The sequence below is a fragment of the Ornithodoros turicata genome, chromosome 1 (genome assembly GCF_037126465.1).
Source record: "Ornithodoros turicata isolate Travis chromosome 1, ASM3712646v1, whole genome shotgun sequence".
NCBI classification, from domain to species: Eukaryota; Metazoa; Arthropoda; class Arachnida; order Ixodida; family Argasidae; genus Ornithodoros; species Ornithodoros turicata.
Window position 1 is genome coordinate 103,026,957 of NC_088201.1, and position 25,263 is coordinate 103,052,219.

Here is a 25,263-nt window from a genome sequence, read left to right on the forward strand (position 1 = left end):
AATCCGAATTTTTTTACGTAATTTATTTACAACTACGTATGTAGCATGCAATATGGCATACATGCAACTATAGTGGGATGCCAGTATTTTCAAGTGTTCCTTCAGCATCTCGTATTTCAGCGCACATTATAACAAACAGACTACAAAAACTTATTTATTTAGAGTACAAGCAAACTAAATGGTAAAATATACAAGCGATAAGTTGTACAGTGGTGACCCGAACAATACCTTGGACAATACCTGACGGACCTGGACATGGCAGTCGTCAATTCCTCCGGCTTCTCGGAACTGCCCGCTCCGCCTGTGTCCCAGGTCAGCTTCGAAAGCTCCGCCCACGCCTTGTCTCAGCAGGTTCGACACCTTACCCAGCTGGTCGCAAACCTTTTATGCCGACCAAGATCATCAACTTCCTGCCGCGCTGACCATCGCGCAGACTCCCCATCGGTTCCTGCGCGTTCCTGCTCCCGAACCTCCAGCAGACTTTGTCACTACCACCACCGTTTCGGCGCCGATGCACGACGCTGCCTCCTACCTTGCTCGTGGTCGCGACAGCCGAAAACCCTTTCCACGACAAGCGCGCCCGAGTCCACCAGCAGCCGCCTTTTCCACATCGTTGACCGTACCACCGGGATGCGCTTCCTCGTTGATACGGGCGCGGAAGTAAGCGTCATACCCGCCGACAAATTTTCACGCCGACCCCGACAGCAGTGCTTCAGCCTAAGAGCCGCCAACGCCTCTACCATACCCGTTTACGGCCAACGGTCTCTAACCCTCAACATCGGGCTCCGAAGAGATTTTAAGTGGCTTTTTCTTGTCGCCGACGTCACCCAAGCAATTCTCGGAGCAGATTTTCTCAACAGTTTCAAGCTGCTCGTTGACGTCAACGGCAGGCGCCTCACTGATCGCTCAACGTCCCTGTCAGTCTGCGGCCTTAACCTCCCTGCACCACCATCCCGCGTACTATCTTGCACTGCGCCGGACGTCCCCTTCGCCTCTATCCTGAAGGATTTCCCTGCGTTGACTCAACCACCCGACTGGACGAAACCCGTACAACACGACGTTGTTCACCACGTTTCCACCCGTGGCCCACCAGTTCACTTCCGCCCGCGGCGCCTCGCACCCGAAAAGTTCCGCGTGGCAAAGGCAGAATTTGACCACATGCTTGAACTTGGTATCATCAGGCCATCATCCAGTACGTGGGCTTCGCCGCAGCACATGGTGCCAAAGAAGACCGGGGACTGGCGCCCGTGCGGCGACTATCGCGCATTGAACAAAGCAACCATCCCCGACCGCTATCCCATCCCGCACATCTTGGACTTCTCAGCTCATCTGGAAGGCGCCACCACGTTCTCGAAAATAGATCTCGTCCGCGCTTACCATCAGATTCCTATGGCAGAGGAGGATATACCAAAAACCGCCATTACGACCCCATTTGGCCTGTTTCAGTTCCTTCGAATGCCCTTTGGCTTGCGGAACGCTGCCCAGACTTTTCAGAGGTTCATCGACAACATCATTCGCGGATTACCATTTGTCTACGCGTACATGGATGACCTCCTCGTCGCAAGCCGCTCCCCAACAGAGCACGAACATCATCTTCGGGCACTCTTTACCCGCTTACAACAGAGCGGCATCATTATCAACGCCGCTAAGAGCGAATTCGGAGTCGGAGAACTCGACTTCCTTGGCCACCATGTCAACAGCCAGGGCATCATGCCTTTACCATCCCGAGTCGCTGCCATTCAAGACTTCCCGCAGCCCGTTTCCGTGACCAAACTACGACAATTCTTGGGGCTGGTGAATTTTTATAGGCGCTTTGTGCCATCATGCGCAGCCAAACTGAGTCCCCTCGAGGCTCTGCTCTGCACCAAGCGCTCGAAACACTCTGTGCTGGTTTGGACCCCTGAAGCGGCAGCTGCCTTCCAGGCAATCAAACAGGCAATCGCTTCGTCGTCCCTTCTATTCCATCCTCAACACGACGCCCCAACGTCCATCATGGTCGATGCCTCCAGCACAGCTGTCGGCGCCGTCCTCCAACAACGTATCTCTGGCGCTTGGCGCCCTCTAGCATTCTTTTCACGCAAGATGAAGCCCCAGGAGACTCGCTACAGTGCCTTCGGTCGCGAGCTCCTGGCCATATATCTCACCGTCAAGCACTTTCGCCATTGCTTGGAGGGCCGACAATTCACCGTATTCACCGATCATAAGCCCCTCGTCTACGCATTTTCTTCATGCAGCACAAGCTACACCCCTCGTGAGACCCGCCACCTCGCATTCATCTCGGAGTTCACCACAGACGTTCAGCACATCAGTGGTGCAAATAATGTGGTGGCGGACGCTCTCAGTCGCGTCAACTTCATTGGGACAACCTGTCAGTCTTCGCTCCTCGACGCACTGGCCCAGGCCCAATCATCCGATCAAGAACTCTCATCTTTCAGAAGTGACCCTTCGTCTTCCTTAACCATAGAGGATGTCGACCTGCCAGGCACTACACATCCTGTCGCGTGCGACACGTCACAAGGTCGACCCCGCCCATTTGTTCCCGCGGTACTTCGACGAGAAGTCTTCTCGACCTATCATTCATTGTCCCATCCTGGCATACGCGCAACTCAAGAACTCATTTCTCGGCGCTACGTCTGGCCCTTCATGAACAAGGACATCAAGCGCTGGGTTCAAGCCTGCATTCCGTGTCAGCGGACTAAGGTTCACAGGCACACCCGCCTCCATCCTTCTCAGTTTCCCGCGCCAGACAGTCGCTTCGCTCACATCCACATCGACTTGGTGGGACCACTCCCAATATCATCCGGCTATCGTTATATCTTCACCATCATTGACCGCTTCACCCGTTGGCCCGAGGCTGTACCGGTACCCGACGCCACTGCATCCACAGTTGCAGCCGCCCTCTTGAAAACCTGGGTGTCGCGCTTCGGTGTACCGTCTATCATCACGAGGTCCCCAGTTCGAGTCCGCCCTCTTCTCTAGACTCGTCAACACTATGGGCTGCAAGCGGATTCGAACGACTGCCTACCACCCGGCGTCAAACGGCCTCGTGGAGCGCTTCCACCGACAGCTCAAGGTTGCCCTCCGGGCTGCTCCCGAAACACCCTGGCCAGAAGTCATACCGCTCGCGCACCTGGGGATCCGTTCCACCTTCAAACCTGACATAGGCTGCTCCGTCGCCGAGATGGTATACGGCACGTCCCTACGCCTCCCCGGAGATCTCATTTGCCCGTTGCCAGGCAGCACTGCTCTCTCACCACCTGACTACGTTTCGCGGCTCCGCCGTACTATGGCCGCCCTTCGTCCAGCAACATCTCGGCCCTCGCGTGTGTCCTCGGCCTTCCAGCATCCCGACCTCGCCTCCTGCACACACGTCTTTGTGCGCTGTGACGCTGTACGGAAGCCCCTGCAACCGCCCTACACAGGCCCTCGCCTCGTGCTGCGCCGTTCACCCAACTTTTACACCATTCAGCTGAACGGCCGCGAGGACACTGTTGCCTTAGAACGGCTTAAACCGGCATACGTCGACGCTGTACCACCGTTGCCGCCCTCCTTCTCCGTGGAGCTACTCTACGACTCACCCTCCACGGCAAGCTGTCCGCTCACTACTCCAACTACTCTTCCCCCACCGTCGCCTCCTCGGCTGTCTACCCGACTCAGACCGCCCCGACAAGTCACTTGGGCTCCCAAGCTCGTTTCTATTCGCCAGCTTCCAGCGCTTGGCTAGGGGGGAGGCCCTGTGGCGGCATTGCCAGCGCCATCACATCAAGGCGCGAATAATAAATAGCCTTGCCTCGCTCAGCCCGAGCTCTCGCTCTGACCTGGCAATTCCACCGCCATGTTGTTGTCTGGTCTCGTTAGTCTTCAGTAGCACTACAACATCGTCACAACTGGTCCCCCTGTGTCTTCCCGTTACCGTCGGCTGCATGGCGACCGCCTCACCATTGCCAAACGGGAATTTGAGCATATGCGCGAACGGCAAGACCGTTCCCGACAAGTACCCTCTGCCCCATATACATGACTTCACCGCTGACCTTGCTGGATGCACTGTTTTCACGACTCTCGATCTCGTTAAGGCATACCATCAGATACAGGTGCACCCTCCCGACATCCCGAAGACAGCTGTCATCACGCCCTTTGGGCTCTTCGAGTTCGTCAAGATGCCCTTTGGCTTACGCAACGCCGCGCAGAGCTTCCAGCGCTTTATCAACGACGTCTTGCGCGGTTTACCATCCGTTTACGCCTACTTAGACGATCTTCTCATTGCAAGCGACTCGCAGGAAGAGCACATTGCGCACCTTCGGCAAGTTTTCACACGCCTGCAAGATCATGGCCTTGTCATAAACGTGAAGAAATGCCGCTTTGGGCAGCCGGAAGCTAAATTCCTCGGCCATCACATCGACCAACATGGTATTCCAATAAGATATTCGACCTCTTGAGACCAAAGTACAAGCTATCCGTGACTTCCCTCGGCCGCAAACAATCCGTCAGCTCCGACAATTCTTGGGTTTGCTGAATTTTCACCGTCGGTTTATCCACAACTGCGCCCACATCATGCAGCCTCTCACCGACCTCCTTAGGGCTTGCAAGTCGGCATCGGCTCTGCTGGAGTGGTCGGAGGAAGCTGAGAGGGCCTTCTGCGCTGCTAAGGAGTCCTTGGCGAACGCCACCCTTCTTGTGCATCTGGATTTGGTTGGGCCGCTTCCCATCTCGCAGGGTAATCGATACCTCTTCACCTGTGTTGATAGGTTTACCCGTTGGGCGGAAGTGGTTCCGATCCCCGACGCCACGGCCGACACTGTTGGTCGTGCATTCCTCTTCGGTTGGGTCGCGCGCTTCGGCTGCCCTGGCATCGTCACCACAGATAGAGGTCGCCAATTTACCTCCCGTAGCTTCGGAGCCCTCCTCTCTGCCATCGGCGCGAAGCATTCGAAGACCACGGCCTACCACCCTTCAGCGAACGGCATGGTCGAACGTCTGCACAGGCAGCTGAAAGCCGCCATCTGCGCGAGAAGAAACTCGGCGAATTGGGTCGATCACCTGCCCTGGGTGCTCTTAGGTATTCGCTCTTCCCTCAAGCAGGACCTCCAGTGTAGCCCCTCGGACTTGGTATTTGGTTGCCCGCTGAGTCTTCCCGACGACTTCCTCAGCTCCCCCTCCCCCGCGCCTCCCAGTGCTCATGACTTTGCCGCACAGCTTCGCGACCATTTCCGGGATCTTCAGCCCGCTTCCCCACGCCAGCCAACTAATAGGAAGATCTTTGTCCACCCGGACCTCAAGACCTCTTCTCACGTCTTCGTTCGCGCGGACCACGTTAAGCCGCCACTCACCCCAGCGTACACTGGTCCCCACCGCTTATTGGCGCAAGATGAGAAGACGGTGACAGTCGACATCAATGGCCGCCCGGAGGTACTCACGAAAGACCGAGTCAAGCCCGCCTACTTCGACGCACTACTCTCTCCCGTCCATCTTCCGGAGTCGCCTCCACTTTGCCCGGTTCCCCGATCACTACCCTCCTCAAGAAAAGTCTCCTGGCATTCTCCTCTGGTTACCTACCAGTTTAGCATCTTCGCCGCCTAAAGACGACGAACGCCCAGCTCGCTGGAGCGAGCGACGACGAGCGCTCAGCAGACCCAAGCGCGAGCGCCTGGAATTAATCACTTTCAGTTCTGACACAGAACTAGCTGGTTGTCAGCTCTTTCTTCCGTGGCACCTTTTCCACAATACAATTTGCGCCGACGAGACGTACGCTTCAGTCCAGGCGACTTGGTATGGGTTTGGACGCCGATTCGACGACGAAGCCCGAGCGAGAAGCTGCTCAAGCGGTACTTCGGTCCCTACAAACTACTTCGACGCATTGGAGACCTGGATTACGAAGTGGTACCTGAGGGCAGCGTTCCCTCTCGACGACCCCCGAGGACTGAAATAGTTCACGTCGTTCGACTCAAGCCGCACTACAGCAGGTAGCGCTGAAGACTGGCTGGAAGGAGACAACATGCAAAAAAAAAAAAAAAAAAAAAAAAACAAGAAGAAGAAGGAGAAGAAACGGCATCGAGACGATACCACGTAGGTACGGAGGGGGCAATGCCACGAATCATCATCGCGAAACTTCCAGGGCAGGCACGAAACGGTCTCATCCCGGCGCATGCTGAAGAAGAAGCAAGAAGCTTCCAGACACATCGCCTGCTCTCTGGCAAACGCACGTGCTGTTTCTAGACTTTTCGGCGCGACGCATAAATGCTTGTGCGCTCCAAGCTGGAGCATTCATTCTTTGGACTCAGTTGGACTCTATGCTTTTGGACTTCATGCTTTGGACTCTTGTGCTTTTGCTACCAAGTAGTCTAATAAACTGTTTGCTGTTTATTCGACGACTCGCCGGCCCATTTCGCTTCGTGACAATATACTGCAAATATCCAGTGTACATACAGCAACAGTGACGACACTATAAGGAGATAATGTGTGACACAATTTGAAGCAGGCAAAATCTGATGCATGCATATGAGAAATCACGAACGTCACTTATCCAGTAGCACCTTCTCATTTAATTGTCCGACAAAGTAAGTCCGTCTAGTGCAAACGGGATGATGGCATATCATGAAGGCACTTCAGAGAACTATGGATAAATATCGGGTCACTAGAAGACCTCTTGGTTCGCTTGGGAGTTGAGGATCAAGCGTCCGAAACACGCCGCTTACCTTTGTGCTAACAGAGCTCGTGCACGGGTTCAGGAACCAAATGCGTGACGGAGGACCTCACTACACAAATGCAAAGACGTTCAGATTTTTATACGGTCGGCGGAGCTGAAGGGCAGGAAGCACCATCTAATTTACCAGACTGCATCTTAGATCCTACACGCCAACAGACGTTTCCAAGTGGAAAACATATTCTGAATTGATGCCGATGGCGCTCGGTCGCATACGACGACGAGAGCATTATGGCTGTAGTTTCGTTTCGACAGACTGACAAAGCTGAAGCGTCCCAGGGTAAAGCTCTCGCAGTGCACAATCAGTTTTTTGCAACCTACTCAGGAATGCGGAGTTGTGTGCATAACTTTGCACACGTTTCGGTCTTTATTTATTTTATTATCTTATTTATTTATTTATTATTAGAATTATTATTCTTATTTCGGTTATTTTATTATTTCATCAATATGTTTTATTGTATTTGAGCATAATTTAATATGTACACGTTGTGCAATTAATTTCGACAGTTATTTTCGCTTTATATAAGCTGAGATAACGTAAGCTATCCATCTTTCATGCAGCTATAACCATCAATCTTTCTTACACGATGTCATGTACCGTGTTTTTGAGATTTTCTTGTTTGAAGTATATACTTACAGCTGTCACATACAAGCGTACGTTATTTGTATATGTTTTGCTATATATTGTTTCCACAAGTTTGTTCACCACTTGCAAACACAATATGCAAAACAATGCATGGGTAGAGAGCATACTTCACTTGAGGCACTCCTGCGTATTTCTATATGCATACTCCTGGGGAAAAGAATATTCTCTTTCACTCTCGTGCAGTGCAAAAAAATATATGGATTTAAATGTAAGCAATTTAAAACTCGTCAGTTGCGTAGTTTGTGCCAATTGAAGTGTGTAGGAATTCAAACACGTTTCGAATAGAATATATTTTAAATTAGAATGATTGACTTCGGTATTCAGTGTACACCAACTTGCTCTATCCCTCGAATGTGTCTTTCATGATCTTCATCCTTTCATCTATGCATGGAGCAGTCCTATCCGCACAACATGTTTGCTCACATTAATTCAATTGACACAGTGAGCATGATGGTTCGATGCTAAACCAATTGCCCAATTCGTTCCTCTTCTGTGTAGGGCATCTTCATTGCACAACACGTCGGTTCAGATTGCTCCAATTGGAAATCATTGTTTCTCATTGGCACCCAGTGAACTAATTACTTGATTTGGTTCTTGATTTCCTATTAATCTTCTTCATCACAACACCTGTTAGAGCGCTAAAACATGAAGCTATCTTTCCCTCAACACTTCTCATTACTTCAATGCGAAATACCTGCGTTATTCACAATAAATGAATTGGGTGTCCCAGTTTTCATTGAAAGTCATTGGTTCTCATTAAACGAATTAGATCCCGGTTCCCTGGAAGACTCCTTCTCCACAACATCCGTTAGAGCGCTCAAACATAAAGTCAGCTTTCCCGCAACACTTCTCATTACTTCAGTGAGAAATACCTGGGTTATACACATTAAATGAATTGGATGTCTGAGTTCTCATTGAAAGTCATTGGTTCTCATTGGACAAATTAGCGCCCGGTTCCCTGGAAGACTCCTTCACCACAACATCTGTTCGAGCGCTCAAACATAAAGTCAGCTTTCCCGCAACACTTCTCATTACTTCAATGAGAAATACCTGCGTTATTCACATTAAATGAATTGAGTGTCTCAGTTCTCATTGAAGGTCATTGGTTCTCATTGGACAAATTAGCTTCCGGTTCCCTGGAAGACTCCTTCACCACAACATCTGTTCAAGCGCTCAACTATAAAGTCAGCTTTTCCGCAACACTTCTAACACTTCTCATTACTTCAATGAGAAATACCTGCTATATTCACATTAACTGAATTGGATGCATAAATACTCATCGAAACTCATTTAAATTGATGCGGGCGCTTAATGAGATCGGGTCTACTTTTTCCAGCAGGGTAGCTGTCGTTTCTTCTTGGAGTTGATATGTGGCGTTGTCCAATGGTCTGTGTCTAAATAGGGAGTAGGTATTTATAGTTGCTCTATACTCGATAGGCTAAACGCCAACACTTGATCCTACGAACCTCTTGTAAGTTGTCATGTTAGTCATGTGATGGTCTCGTAGAGGGAGATGAAGCCTAGGATCCTAAGGTTGAAAAGGTTAGCGCGTGCCACTTGGTCGACGGTGTGGTCAGCCTAGGGGAATAAGCGGGATCAGGTAGTCGTCATTTTCCCGCCTCGCCGTTTAATGCCGAAACCCGGGAATACACCAATTTGGAAGGACAGTCGATTAGTCACTAATTCCGCGAACGTGTCATGCCACCCCGACGAAGGAACATTAAGTTTGGGGCTTTGCTCACGGAAAGTATTCCGAAAAATAGTTCGTGGTCAGTGTGCTTTTCAGTGATTACGGTACGCAGTTAGCTGTCAAAGTGGAAGACGGTGTACGTAATCTGACTGTGTCAGCAATACGTCCAGCATACCGAGGTGGTTCAGGGATGCATGTATTGTGCTTTACAAGTAGAGGAAGACGTTATGGCTGTAACGGCGTGTTCGGCATACCATTGGAGGCGTCGCTATCATTTGAAAGTTGGCTTCACCAAACACTTCCGCGTATCGCGGTCAAGCACACTTCAGCGAACGCTTGTTGCTTAATTGTACGTTTGTAAATTTTGCGGAACTTTTCTACTCATTTACTTGTGTTGCCTGAAAGCCGACTTTAACATGACACCATAGACTTTGTTTAGTGATAAATTAGGTTAGATCGGTGCTGCTGTAGGAACTGGCCTCGCCCCTCCCCCCTCCCCCACCCCCAACTTCATTATCGAAGCGGATTTGCGAGCAAGGCAAGCTGCCATGAGCCTATTAATCTAACATTATCAACATGGTTAGTTTAGTGATAAGTTAAATTAATGTGGCCGTATGATACCCTTGCCCCTCAAAATCTGTTTCAATGATGAGGTGAAGCCGCCTTGCAGAATGGCAAAGCCAACCAAAAGAATACACTGATTTTATGCCAAAAATGGCGAAAACATCAGCAAAAGTCAGGCTAAACAGCGAAGAAACGGAGTTCAGCAACGCTCGGCGTTGATTGAAGTGGGCTTGCCCGCTGTACAGCGAAGTGTTAGGTGAAGCCAAGTTTCAGATGGTGACGCCTACGAAAGGAATACCGCACGTCTCCCTCAAAAATGCCTTGTGTTGCCTGACACTGCTTTGCATTGCGCTACCGTGAGAGAGAAATTTTACGGTGTGCATATGGATACAAAGTGCATGATTCCGCAAGCCTTTCTTTTTTTTCTTCTTGTTTTGCAGCTACATGGACGACTTCGCAGTGGTGCACTTTCGCGCAACAAATACAGTGGAAGTGACCCCAGTCAAATGGGGTGTTGGAGGACAGAAATTCAGTCCTAGGGCCCCCTTATGGACGGATACGAACAAAGAGAGCAACTGAGGTTGTGAGGCACCAGACAGAAAAACTTGGACTGTAGTTCCAAACTGCAGGATACTTTTCACTGGAGGTACAGTATGCAAAAGGGATGTGCGAATTGGTACATTGTGCCCTATGAGAGAAAATATGAGGGTGCTTACTGAACATGACTTGCAGTTTTTCACAGCACATACATATTGCAGCCCGATATTACTTTATTTTTGTCTAATACATGTTTAAATTTCTGTGTAGATTACGAGACTGCTTTGCAAGAAGCTGAGCTGGCTGAATACAAAACAGACCTCTCTTCACGTACAGACAAAGGCTCATCTCAAGGTAAAAAGTGCCTCTGGTGAAGTACTTATGTCATTCCTTTCTGAGTGTGCGTGTGCAAATGTGGATTGCACTCAGTTCATTATATCGTGTGTACAGATGAGCACTTCACACCACCAAGAAGCCTACCATCAAGGAAAGGTCCGAATCCAAGGATCAGCGACAGGGCAGCTTGCGGTACTGTAGATTCAAGAGGTAAGGATAGTTTTTTTCATCTGCATAGTGAAAGCAAATCGAATACATCTTCAGCTCATTTATAGCGGCACAGTTGAAGTTCTTTCTTGGTGATATTAATATAATCAGTGTAATCAAATAGCTGTTTTTAATCATGGTTATACTCAGAATTTCATTCCCCTTGACATTGTAGCACCAAGTAAGAGGAGGAATACGGCGCATTCAATGCTTGCTGACAAGGGCCGAGGTGAGAGTTTATTCAATTTGCTCTGCATACTCCTTCGTGTGGGGCATTTGGTCCCATGACACATTTTCTTCGTACCCTGCAGACAGTGAGGCTACAAATTGTTCCTGGACTCCTGTGAACGGTATGTTAAATCTGCATCATTAGCTGATGATCTATACGTTATGCTAATCGCACAGGAGTTGCATAAATCATGTGCCTCACATTTGGCTTGTGTTCTCGTGAGCTGGCAGTTCACTCTTCCCACATACATCTCTCTTTTCCAGGATCCGATGAAATGGTCGATGATGTCGACCAATATGGAGAAGGTGGCTGCTCCACGCCAGTTTCAGGTTGCATGAATAATCTTTGTGTGCCAAATCAAGGAGTGCTTTATTGGTGCATTATTATGTTGCCAGCCACTGGCTATGTTTGCCTTGTTTCCAGTCCATTGAATTGTATGAATAACATTTTGTATTTATTTGGCTTTCATGCTGCTTTAATACTAAAAGGGCCTCTGACAAGATCAGATGCAGGTGCTGCAACAGCGCAGCACGGAGACGCAAAAGTCAATCAAAGTACGCGCACCCTTGCTTGTCGAAACACAGCCGCTAACGTAAATGTTTTGCTCCAGGTGGGCCACCTGTGGACCAGCGGTGGCGCTTCGGTTCCGGAATGCACCAGAAACGTGTTGAGGAAGTAGATGAGTAAGGACATGGCAAGTACGACTTGCTATTCCGGAAAGAACCCTGACAAACGAACGTTCAAGTCCCTTCGATTGGCTCGTCTTTTGCATGGTGAGAGTCCTGCACTTGGTTCGTTCTCCAGAAAGTCTTTTAGTTCATACGATTAACAGGTATTGCTATCATGTTTATTTGATTGTTTACCCGTCTGAATAACATAGGGCTATATCAGTCGAACGGCAATTGCAACCAACGAAACATAAACAGGCAGCAATGATGGAATGGGTAATTAAGGCAGTATTACAACAATTGTGATAACTGGGGCGTCGTACTGCGTGTTGTGTGCGACAGTATTGTTATGTACCAAGCCTATTCACTCTGAGATCGAACAGTGCCGACACGCTCCAGAGATAAGCCAACCACATTAGTGTGGACAGTTTGGTGCGTCATCTGCTTGCCCCCTTGCATTGAGAAGCACAAGGTTTCTTGTCGCGAGGTTAACTGGTGGTCGCAGTTGTTGAAGGCATGTAGCAGCTTTATTAACAATACATTACCATGTCAACACAGCTTCTCAATTGTCAAAGTAAGGTACGTACGGTCAAGATTTGCGGGTTTGCAAGTTTCACACATCGCTCAGCTTCTTATCCACACTAGAAAGGCAACATTCTCGCCACGTACACAGTAAATTCAAAAACACCCTTTTGGGTATAAACCGCTTACACCTTTTTGTCCTATGGCTGGCACCCTTTTTTACACCGCATCAACTGTAACACCCTTTCAAAAAGGTGTATTGTGCAAAAAACACCTGTTTAAACACCCTTTTAGGAGGGTGTTAAACACTCTTACACCCTTTCGAAAGGGTGTAAGCCATGCGGTCCGACGTTTTTGCTTGTATGGCAACAACCACCCTAGCGACGGCACAGTTCCAGCTGTGGTTCCACACAGAACCTAAACTGGAGCGCAGCGCGTCACTGGCAACCCTCATCCTCCTAGCAACACTGTGAGTGAGCAAAAAAAAAAAAAAAGAACAATTCAAATAAAATGAAAACAAAACAGTTGGACATATGTAAGGGAAGAGGTGAAGATCGCAACATCGTAACGCCGTCCGTGCTCGTGAAATGAGCGGCGTTACGATGCTGCCATCTTCAGACGATGCCTGTAATGAGCCCGAGCACTCTCGGTAGCCTAAATTGGCGTACCAGATTGATCATATACTGAAATGCAGTTCGTTGGAGTATATTCGCTAAGCTTAGTGCGATAAAACTCGTCTGTAACGGTGACGAACACGTGTCTTTGCAATTAACACGTACGCCTGTAACGAGTCAAGATATCAGCGAGCTTCCTGACATCCCTCTCTGTCAAATATTGTGTTTTCAACTCAAGCTATCGTCTATAATGTGATTACCTAGTGAGCGGAGCTGTCAAGCCAATGTAATTTTTCTCTCACGAATGAAAACACCGTTTTCAACACCAGTGTATAGAAAGGGTGTATATAACGTAAACACCTTTTTCGACACCAGTGTTACTTGAAGGGTGTAAAGACAGGTGTAAACGCATAAGAACACCCTTTTTGATACAGCACTTGGTGTAATAAAGAGTGTATTTTCTCATACACCTTTTTTAGCACCCTTTTTGCGGCCTTTGGTTATCTTTGTGGAATTAAAAAAGGTGTATTTGCTTAAAAACACCTTTTTTTACCCAGAAAGGGTGTTTTTGAATTTACTGTGTATAGTTCTATCTCGAAGCGAATACAGTTTGCTGTAGTTTTAATATGGCTGTATTTTCAGCTTGCGTTCGGAAGGCATATCCCTGAGCTAAAGACGATGAAATCATACCTGCAGCTCGAAATTACTTTCGCTTCACCCCTGCACTGCTGCGGAAGAAACAGCAACAGTAAGTTATTCCGGTTATCCTAACAGCTGCACAGTCTTCATTGAATAACTAACTTTCAGGGCTACCCCTGAAGAGGACCAGTGAGCAGTGCTTCCATTACAGAACCAAGTGTGCGCTCCCATATTTAATTAAAGAGCAGCGTATTATGCTCTCAAGTATTTGTGCAAAGAAGTTAATTGCAAATGTATGTTATTCTGTTAAATTCAATAAATGTGCGTGAATACTGTTTCAGTTTGGCCTCACTTTCTCACTTTAATTGATAGAACCAGTAATTGTATGTCGTAAATGGTAGCATTAATCAACGTAGGATGTACAGTAATTTTGAACAGTACATTTGTGTTGAATAAGTGTAGAAACAACAATCATCAACGTTGAATGTTTGTTACAAGGTGATCGTTGATTCAACACGTTTCCAAGGCGACATTTTCTACGCAGAATCTATGTTCGCTAACAACATAGATTCTACCGTATGACTGTACAACTTTCAGCGTTGTTTCAACGTAGACTCTTCGTATCATTGTTGACGGATTGTGATGGAGCTTACTTCACCTATGACTTATTTTCATCTATCCACGCTGGTTCCCAAATAGACGCTATATTCATTGACTTCCGCAAAGCCTTCGATAAAGTTCCTCATCACCTTCTCCTTCATAAACTGTCTCTCCTAAGAATTGAATTTACTTGCATGGATTGGGGACTTTCTTCACAACAGAACTCAATTTGTCTATGCAAATAACACCACTCCCTCCATTACATCTGTCTTATATGGAGTTCCACAAGGTTCTGTTCTCGGCCCACAGCTGTTCCTAATTTACATTAATGACTTACCGCATGCAATTTCATCAACCATTAGACTCTTTGCAGATGACTGCGTGATCTATCGTATAGTTACAACCCCCTCTGATAAATCCGCCTGGCAAAGTGATCTCCATGCCATTTCTTCCTGGTGTAACACTTGGCTTATGCCATTGAACACTAACAAGTGCAAACACATGTCACTATGTCACACTAATCATACGCTCAACACTTATTCTCTAGATAATATCATCCTTGACACTGTACGTTCATATAAATATAACTAACAACCTCACATGGGATCTTCACGTTAATCATGTATACTCGAAATCTAACCAGATACTAGGCTTCATCAAACGTAACTACTCCAAAGCACCTATCGAACTAAAGCTTCAACTGTACACCACACTAGTTCGCTCTAAAACTGAATACCCGGCGTCTATTTAGGATCCTTACCAGGATCACATCATTCGGGAATTAGAATCTGTACAGAACAGGGCTCCATTTTTTCAGATTACTCACGTCCTTCCAGCGTCAGCCAGCTCAAATGTCGCGCCTCTCTACCACCTCTTTCTCTACGCCGTAAGCTCTCTCGTCTGTCGCTGTTTCATAATATCTATTATAATGACACTCTTCCCAGGTATTCTCTTTTTTCTCTCTTTTTTTTTCTCTTTTTACTTTGATCATCCTGAAAAAGTCCTCATTCCCTTTAGTCGAACTAATCATTTCCAGAACTCATTCGTTCCCACGACAGCTAGTGACTGGAATGACTTACCTGCGGCCATCGCAGTGGTCCGGGACTCAACAAGGTTCCGTTCCTTACTCCACAACGTATTTGATGTGTAACTTTGTACTTTTTCATTTGTTTCCTTGTTATTTCCACTCCCCTCTGTAATTCCATGTGACTTGAGGGTAAATAAAAAAGAAGGAAAGAAAGACTCAGGCTGGATATAACCTTCACATTCTGGCCAAACGTGCCATGCTTCAGTTACGCAAGCTGATGCAACCCCCTAGTAACCGACCACCAACAGCGGCATCTTTCAACCATACTGTGTCTATTCCAGATTTCCATTCTGTCTCCCACAATATCCTGGCTGTAGCAAAGAACTTTGGCACAAGGGCCGTATCCACTAATGCTTTTAAATTGTCCCTACTGGCGCCTTTCTCTTTCCCTTCGAAACGCTGTGATGTTGCCCACAAAAAGCCCTTCGTACCTTGTTCCAACGAAGTGGTACATTATATCCCCTTTAGCTGTGGACTGTGCTATGTAGGGCAGACGAAAAGATGTATGTATCAATCTTAGGCTTCTCGAACATAACCTAAATACGGGGAAGAACCACATTTCAAGCGAACTTGTCGCGCACTTGCATGAATGCAACGGATGCGAACCTATCTTTTCTCAAACTGAAGTATTGTGTAAAGAAAATGACTTACGGCGCAGATTACTTAGGGAATCTTTGGAGATATTTCACTATTCACTATATTTCCTTTCACTATTATCGAATAAGTTTGATGCATTGTACATGCACCTTAGACATGCAGTGTGCGGTGTGTTATGATAGTAATGCCACTGCCAGCTGAAAAGTAATGCTCGAGGAGGATTGTTTCAGTACACATACCAAGGAGTAGGGCATCTGCGTGACAGATTAATCTGGAAGTAAGAACGTAAATGTTAGCTCAAGTCATTGAATAATTAACATTATGGATATACTACTGCAGATCATACCAACAATAGCACAGAAGATGCTCTGATATGTTCTATAGGAATGTCTCCATACTTACAATACTAGTGCAGCAGCTACAGAAAGGCATAACACAAGTTTTTGTACACATGACACCACTTGAATGCAAGACAAGCTTCTGTAGCATTGCCAGAACACAACAGCCGACAGATTTACCTTACTTAAACCTAAGAAAAGGTATGTACTGTTGCACACATGATGCTCCTTGAATGTAATCCTGAAACGTCTCGAAAAACATATAATTTGTGGCCGAAACACATCGGCTGAAAGATTTAGATTTACCTTACTCAAAACTGAGAAAACGTACGTACTGTGAAAACGTGCTGTTGCACATATGAAACTGCTTGAATGTAACCCTTGAAGGCTGTGGAAGAAGACCTTATTTGTGACCAAAATAAAACAACTGAACCGATATTTAAATTTATACCTTAGTCACAATACACAAGATGTGCTGCCGTGCATATGATACTGCTTAAATGTACACTCTAAAATCACTGGAGTGAGAACACAAACACCTCAAGCATGGTTGCTCTAAGCCATCGAGCAACAGCAAGGGTATTCGAATAAAAGAAGTCGAGCACAAGTGATGCAATGCACTTGGTTCATCTGAAAATGAAATGCCTCAGTACCACGTGCAGGTGTCACTGTTCCGTCAACAAAGACAGGTGAACTTTCAAGGGGCGTCTGGTTAGCAGTGGTGACAGCCTTCAGCTGCAAACCCAGAACGTGATAGTTCGGACATGGAGTGCAAACTTTTTGGTGGTGCCAGAATGCCTGCGAAATCATTTAACAAATAAGGCAATTCCAAATCAATACTGAAAATAAAACACGCAAATGCACCCGCCGGGGCCTATTTCTAAAAGATGAAGCAGTAACTGACACATAGTGTATTTTTCTTTTCTTTCTATGTGATGGGATTTGCACCGCATGACTAACTTGTCTGACATTGCGCTACTTACCTCCATCCGTTGCCTTGTCCTTCTTCTGCAATCTCCAGCTGCATATAAGGTTGGCACAGCATCCTGGTCGAGATATCTTCGGCTTCGTGTGAAACATCAAGTTGAGCATTGCTTCCATAACATTCATATGGGCGAAATGAACGGATCAAATCGCTGCTTTCAAAGGTGGCGCCCAGTCAGTGTTGTAACAGCAGTCAATAGCTTTTTCTTTTGTCTTTCTGAAACTTGCGGTTTGAAACATTGGAACTGCATGCAGAAGCGTTCTTGCTGACGGGAGCAAAACACTAGTAGTAATTTAATAACACAAGTTAACGAGTAATTTGATACTTTCCTCCTCTCTCACCCCCTCTGCCACCCCAATTTCGCAAACCCCCACCGCCATCCAATTTTTAATTCATTAATTTTAAATTCAATTACCATTCATTCTAGCGAAAGAGAGAGAGGAGGAAAATATCAAATTATCGTTAACTTGTATTTTTCTATAATGAGGCACATGAAAAGAAGCACACATATGCATAACTACACTTTCTAAACTCATTTAATAATTCCAGTCATTACTATACATATACAATTCATTAATGTGTCAGTCCAGGTTCGGTAACAGCATCAGCCCATGGGCGCCATCATTACGGGTTGCAAAGCATTACGTCAGGTGTCAGCATCGTCGTCATCAGGGTTGTTAAAGTTACTTTTCAAAAGTAACTAAGTTACAGTTACAGTAACTCAGCTTCAAAAGTAATTAAGTTACAGTTAGAGTTACTGACAGGAAAAAATACTGACATACTGTTACAAATACCTTGAAAAAAAACAGAGTACGGGTGGAGTTACTTTCTGCAATTTTGTACGCGGAAAATAACTTTTGCCTTTGGGCCAAAGGCTAAAGCTATGGTTACTTCTGTGAACTTCGCACACCATTCGAGAAGTGGAGTTGCAAATATCACTAAGGCAGCCACGAATGTTAATAATGCCAGCCTTACCATGATGTGCTTCTGAAGGCTTGACGTGGAATTTGGTGAGAAGCTTTGAAATTTCGTCTTGGGCTCACAGCGGAGACATTTCAGCTCAAGACTCCCGTTCTCCTTCGTTCCGATGAATTTAAACTGCTTTCGATATTGTGGCCACGGTACCTCTGAAAGAACGGAGGCAACTTTGCTCGGGCTGCTCGTAGATACAGCCTCACAGACTGCGTCCGCTCACGAGGTGGCGTCGACGCCTTCAAACTCGACCATTCTCTTCACCACCGCCACACCGCCAAGAGAGCGGTGAGGTACAAGGAAGGTCACGTGCGAGGAGGAGTGGAGCTCGTGCCTGGTGTCGGCTAGGGAGCCTCGACGGGTTGCTGCAGCTTCTCACGCGCATGGAGGATCCCTAGTGTCGGCACGCCCTTCGCCGCACCTCCTGCTCGGCGACGGTGTTTCGTCGTTTTTACTCAAAAAGACAGATACAAGTTACTGAAAAGAGTAATTAAGTTACAGTTAGAAGTGCGTGTTTGAAAATGTATCTAATATTTCCTCAAGATACACAAAAACTACCTAAGTACATGTACTCAAATACTTTTACTAAGTTACTTAACAACCCTGGTCGTCATCATGGCGGCTTACGTGGAATAGAGAAAAAATGTGCTAGCGAGGGAAAAACATGCGCTCACGGAAAAACATGCACGCACAAGAATTTCAACATGGCCACACACTGCTAACCATGCCCGTACACTCCTAAACATCTACTGCTAATCATGAACACTGTCACTGTAAACGTCCTAAACCATTTCAAATTGCAGGCATTAGTACTGCTCAAGACCTAGACGAGTCAACAAGGGAAAGCATACGCAGAGAAGACTCAACAAATTTCGAAGGCTAGGCCTAAGTGGGTGACGAGAGGCCTGGGCAGGTCAGGACAAGAATGGCACTGCTCAAACAGATTCTCTCACATGAGAAAAAAAACACAGACACAGAGCGAGCTCTCACATGGCGCTAGGCATTTCAACAAAAGAAAGCATTCACAAAGAAGAGAGAACTAGGCCTTAAAGAACTGCACTCAAACAAAGTGGGAGAGAGACACACCGGCACCGATGTATTTCCACACACATCACTCAGTCAAAAACAGACTTCGTCCTAAAGTCGCTCGTCACGAAATCCGTGGTGAGGAGAGCACCAACAGCATGACCGCCACTCAGAGTTCCACCTGAAAGCAATGAAGCGTCCGTTGATTTCTCCGCCAGCGCATCAGCAGCTCGGCACTGTCATTGCTCGTGACATCATCCGTTCCAAAGGTAGTCCAGACAGGAGAGCTTCGCAAGTCACCCTCTGTTATTCGCTAAATACATTAAGCAATTATGACGTCACTGTTTATGGAAATCTTGCATCATTAAAGCGAAATCCAGAAAGGGTGCGCACCTACACCACAACCGTTGCCCTAGCTTCCCCTGCGAGAATGAAGCACTAGTCCACCAGACACCCCGCTGTTAGACGTCATCGTTTCCTGCGATTGTTCTGAGGCTGCTCCTGTGCGCACCCAACCACCGCCCCAATGGTCAACGTTTCAAAGTTCGCTCTTGCTATCAGGACTGAGGAATGCGCGCCAAATAGGAGTCCTTCATGCTCCCTGGTATTAGTTGAATTTACATCGCCATATTATTTTCTTTACTGCGCACCAGTGGCATGGCCGAGTGGGCTAAGGCGTCCGCTCGTTGGTGGTAGCCAAGGTCGTGCTGAAGACTGGGAGGTGGCGGGTTCGAATCCTACCGCCGGCTGTGCTGTCTGAGGTTTTCCCTGGGTTCTTCCGAAGACTTCCAGACGAATGACGGCACAGTTCCCCCTGAAGTCGGCCCAGGATGCATACTAACCCCCCTGTCCTCCACTCCTTCCTGCTGTCCTCACTCCATCTGTCCACGTCTGTACGCCGCTCATAGCCACAGTTGCTTCGCGGCGCTAACACGCAATCAAAAAAATCTTTACTGCGCTATTATTAATTTTCATTCTTACATTGAAGATTACAAAAATTACTACTACTACAACAAAAAATGCCCTTGCTCCTGTTATCGAAGATCATATGAAATGACTAATTTTTAACAGTCATAAATTATATTCACTCATTAAAGGAAACACTATCCATGCACAAAGGCTGAGAGAAAAATGAAAATAACAGAGCCTTGCAATTAAGTGCTATTACCTCGAAGACTTACTGAATGACTAAATAAACATATCAAAAAGCGCTTTTTCTAGTTTGAATCATTAAGAACCATATCAATATTTTTTGTAGAACAATTCAATAAACTAATCATTTCTCTCTTCATGGAAGCTGCTGTTTCTGTCTGAAATGATTTCCCCTATTGAAGATGAGAAAATAATAAGCGAGCCAGGACCACTCAAAGTAATCAATAGGCTTACTAAATGCGCGAAAATCATCTTTGCTTTCCGATTTTGCTTTTTCAGCGTAGCGCACTATCCATAAAGCGTGATCTCAGGTGTTTCGCGACGTAATCCCCAATTATTATTATTATCCATAAAGCGCGCCAAGTTTCCCTCAACCCCCATTTCTGCTTCCTACATGATGTGTCATGCAGTGAAGCAGGGCAAGAATGAATAAATTTAGCATATGAAACGCATTTTCGCCATTGCGTGTTGCAGCTTGCTTCCATCAGCAGACACACAACCATCAATTCAACAAATGCAACAACAACTGAAAAACAACAATTAACAAACACACCCATTCGTTTCTGCTGTCTGAATTCGCGCTAAATGAGTGGGTGATTCCAGGAACAAGCACACCGTTTAAAGAAAGCCTAACAAATGTTGCTCAACACAGCCCTCGCCGCAATAACCGGGTGGAAGGCCGCACGATTCACAAAAAACGACTTTTCTTTCTGATTTTGCTTTTAAAATACGTTTTACTAGCAATTAAGCGCTCCAAGTTTTTCTTACTTCTCATTCCTTCCTGCGACTTCCGCGTCTTGATGATGATGATTAGGATTTTAATGGCGCAAAGGCAACTTTGGCCATAGAGCGCCACGACAATGGTATGAATTAAAGCTAGTTAAAAATAATCGATTTCATTTAAAGTCAAAATAGGAAAGGTAAAAAGTAGTGAAAATATTTGCATGTTCACAGGTCGTTTAGGTAACCTATGTCTCTAAAAAAGTTGTACACATGGTTAAAACTGATGAGAGGTTCGTCCCCCAGCAAAAGCGCTGGGTGAAGAGGAACCCTATACTTGTAAAACAGTGAGAAGTGTTGTTGACGATGGTGTTCGTGATGAGTGCAAACTATGAGTATATGCACAACGGACAAGACTGTCCCGCAATGCTCGCACTGTGGTATCTGCTCGCCTCGGAGAAGATACCCGTGTGTTAAGAAGGTGTGTCCAGCTCTCAGACGGCTGAACAGAACTTCATTTAATCGGTTTTCGAAGTGTTGTGCACACTGTCTTATCCGTGGTTAAATAGTGTGCAATTTGTTCAGAGTTTGCATGTCCCAAGAGCTTTGCCATTCTTTGTTGATAACATGTCTGAGGTCTCTCAGGAGATCACTGAGAGGAATCTCAAATGCCGTAATGTCGGTATCCTGAGCAGCAGCGGCAGCACGATCCGCGCTCTCATTTCCCTTTATGCCTACATGGCTTGGCACCCAACAAATGCGTAAACTCTGGCCCTTTCCTTGTATAAGACTCGCAAGATACTGTGCTCGTCTTACCAGCAGGTTTTTGTGCATGTGGAGACCACATATGGCATGAACTGCACTAAGAGAGTCTGTGTATATAACCGATGATGATGTGTGCGTTTGCAAGATATGGTTGAGCGCAACAATGATGCCATAAACCTCAGCACTAAAAACTGACAAAATATTGCTTAAACGGTGTGGCTTAGTGCATACGCCAGATACCATGGCACATGATACTCCTGTATTTGTTTTCGAAGCATCAGTGTATATTTCCACATGGTCGCCAAAGTTTTGCTTGAGGGCTTCAAATTCTTGTTGTATTTGCAGGGCTGGGCATTTCTGTTTGTCAAATTTCAGAAGAGTTGTATCATGTTGTACAGGTGGATACCAAGGAGATACCAGCTTACTGCACAACAAGGGCGGTAGATTATAGCTCGTAAAATTGTAACGTTCTACATCCCGCTGGACACGAATACTAAATGGAGCCACAGCATTTGGCTTATTAATAAAGAGCCGTTGGAAACAAGTGCTGGTTACAGTGGAGTGTGCAGCATGCTGTGGATAGCTCCTTACTCTCAGCCCATAAGACACTGCAAGGTAAAAGCGTCGCCTTTCCAAGGACCACTCGTTTGACTCAACATATAAGCTTTGAACCGGTGTGGTTCTAAAAGCCCCAAGTACCAGCCGCAAGCCAAGGTGGTGCACTGGGTCGAGAGCTTTCAGGACTGATAAGCGTGCTGATCCATATACAACACATCCATAATCTAGTTTAGAACGAACAACAGAACTGTATATGCGGCGAAGAGTCTCTCTGTCTGCACCCCAGGAACGGTGTGAAATGGTTTTAAGAATATTTAAAGATTTCAAGCATTTTGCTTTCAAGATCTTGACGTGCGGCACGAAAGTGAGTTTTTTATCAAAGATGACGCCAAGGAATTTGTGTTCCTCATGTACAGCAAGAGCGTGACCATCAATAGTCAGTGTGGGGTCTGGGTACAGTCCCCTTCTCCTGGAAAACAGGACACAAACAGTTTTTTCTGAAGAGAATTTAAAACCATTTTGATTGGCCCATTTCAGCAGTTTGTTAATTGCGAGTTGCAGCTGCCTCTCACAAGTACTCAAATTTCTGGACGAATAAGAAATCTGTACATCGTCCACATACAAAGAGTATGAAATACAAGTGGGAATAACGCTTGCTACTGAGTTCATTTTAACTATAAAAAGTGTTACGCTTAGTACTGAACCTTGTGGAACTCCGTTTTCTTGAATAAAAGGTCGCGACAGCGTTGTTCCCAGTTGAACTCTGAAGGTCCTAACTTGTAAAAAGTTGGTTATACAACTGAGAAGTCGGCCCCGTACTCCTAATGAGTAAAGGTCTCGGACGATACCATACCGCCAAGCAGTATCATAGGCCTTTTCTAAGTCAAAGAAAACAGACGCACAGTGATTTCCTCTAACAAAGGCCTCTCGAATAGTGGATTCCAACCGGATGAGGTGGTCTGCTGTCGACCGTGCATTTCGAAAACCACACTGGTTATTATTAAGACAGTTATTAACCTCAAGATAGTACATCAGTCGGTTGTTAACTATCCTCTCGAAAGTTTTTCCCAGACAGCTTGTCAGTGCAATAGGTCGGTAACTGGTTGGGTTTGAAGCATCCTTCCCAGGCTTCAGGAAGGGGATGACCGTTGCTACCTTCCATGTTGATGGCATTTGGCCCTTTTCCCAGACATTATTAAAAAACTTAAGCAAACATTCTTTAGATTCACTTGACAGGTGAGTGAGCATAGAATATGCAATGCGGTCTGGCCCCGGGGCACTGACCTTTACTGAAGACAGTGCTCTCAGGAGCTCTACCATGGTAAAGGGCTTGTTATATAGAAGGTTCTCACCACCTGTGACTGGACTGGCTTGTTTTTCAGCTTGTTGCTTTGTAGAGAGGAAATCCTTGTTGTAATGAGAAGAACTCGATATGTTATGAAAATGCTGACCGAGGAGGTCTGCCTGCTCGCCCAAGTTCTGACATGGGGCCCCATTTACCTGAAGTAAGGGGATAGAAAAGCCTGTATAATCTCCTTTAATTTTCCGAAGTCTATCCCAAACCACCTTTGATGGAGTGTTGTGTGTCAAGGAAGAGATAAAACTGCACCACGAAGAGCGCTTTGCCTGCTTTCTCGTCCATTTGGCTTTCGCCCGTGCTCTTTTAAATGCAAGGAGGTTCTCTGGAGTAGGGTATCTGCGAAAGATACCCCAAGCTCTGTTCTGTTCTTTGCGTGTTTTCCCACAATCGTTTGTCCACCAAGGTTTGGGACGCTTGGGGAGACGGCCAGATGTCTGTGGCACAGATTTCAAAGCGGCATTTATTATTGCATTTGTTATAACATTATTCGCTTCTTCAATGCTAGTATCCTCAAAAGATAATGATACGAGGTTGGCTTCTTTCTGAAAGAAGTTCCAGTCTGCCTCAGAAAGTTTCCATCGTGGAGGTCGTGACCTTAAAGAATTTGTTGGATGACGAACTTTTATAATGATAGGAAAGTGGTCACTACCACGAGGGTTTTGTTCAACTGTCCACTCCAGACGTGAAAAAAGTGCAGGACTGCACAGCGAAATGTCTAAAGAAGAGAAACTTTGCGTTGATGAATTTACGTATGTTGGTAACCCTGAATTTAGGAGACATAATGGCCTTGAGAGAAGAACCCTCTCCAACATTTTCCCCCGTCTATCTAGTTTTGAGCTGCCCCACAAGGGATTGTGAGCGTTAAAGTCGCCTGAGATGATGTAGGGCTGAGGAAGTTGATCGCATAGCTTTTCGAGTTCTCTTTATTCTATCAATGATGATGGTGGCAAGTATAATGAACACACTGTCAAGACAGTGTCAAGGCAGACTTGAATGGCAACTGCCTCCAAGTCTGTGACAAGCGCAGCTATACTCCGCGGGAGGACCACAGCCACTCCGCCAGATGCACGAGCCCCAGTTATACGGTCCTTCCTAAAAATATTATGTCTGCGGGAAGGATTATAATTTTCTTCGTGTAAGTATGTTTCTTGTAAGCAGAAGCAGACGGCACTGTACTTTTCAAACAGGTCATGTATATCATCTATGTTAGTGTGAAGGCCTCGACAGTTCCACTGAAGGAATACTTGCCCCATAATGAAAGTGTGAAATAACAAGAACAAAGGGAGACTGGCCATTGTGTGTATTAAGGAGGTACAACCCTTGGTGGGGGTAATTTCTGTTTATCTTGGGACTTGCCCCTACCTCGGCCTCCTTGTTTCTCTTGTTGCTCCTTCTTTTGGGAAGGAGCACGTGGGTTAGATGAACTGGGGAGACTTGACGATGATTTCTGCGACATGCAGTCATCATCATCGAGCTCCATGTTGTGTGTGTCTGTCTGGACTGAACTCCCAGTGAGGCCATCCCAGACTGAGAGTACACCATCAACCTCTGCAGAGGCTGTGGTCACGATTTCCTGGCTGCCCATTCGAGCAGCTGGAGCCAATGGAGGAGAACTCTCCACAGGCCCTTCTTGTGTTTGGGGAGCTTGGAGTAAAGGCCCAGACGTCTGGGTCTCTACGGATTTCGTCGGCGGCGTCGCTCCCCTACGCGCCACCGCAGCATAACCGCCTTTTTTGCCAAATTCAAATTTT

General features: G+C 46.4%; 2 protein-coding genes across 2 annotated transcripts; both read left to right on the forward strand.

Moving 5' to 3' along the window:
• The first annotated feature begins 2,992 nt into the window (after positions 1 to 2,992).
• LOC135380975 (uncharacterized) lies at positions 2,993 to 3,724 on the forward strand. Its single transcript, XM_064612526.1, has one exon. The coding sequence runs from the start codon at positions 2,993 to 2,995 to the stop codon at positions 3,722 to 3,724; it is 732 nt and encodes a 243-aa protein (XP_064468596.1).
• An 827-nt stretch (positions 3,725 to 4,551) lies between these two features.
• Positions 4,552 to 5,577, forward strand: LOC135381006 (uncharacterized). Its single transcript, XM_064612527.1, has one exon. It carries the CDS (start codon positions 4,552 to 4,554, stop codon positions 5,575 to 5,577), a length of 1,026 nt encoding a protein of 341 aa, XP_064468597.1.
• The last annotated feature ends 19,686 nt before the right edge of the window (positions 5,578 to 25,263 follow it).

Bases quoted from the DNA above. Each gene is read 5' to 3' on its own strand.
- LOC135380975 (XM_064612526.1), top strand. From the start codon at position 2,993: ATGGGCTGCAAGCGGATTCGAACGACTGCCTACCACCCGGCGTCAAAC.
- LOC135381006 (XM_064612527.1), top strand. From the start codon at position 4,552: ATGCAGCCTCTCACCGACCTCCTTAGGGCTTGCAAGTCGGCATCGGCT.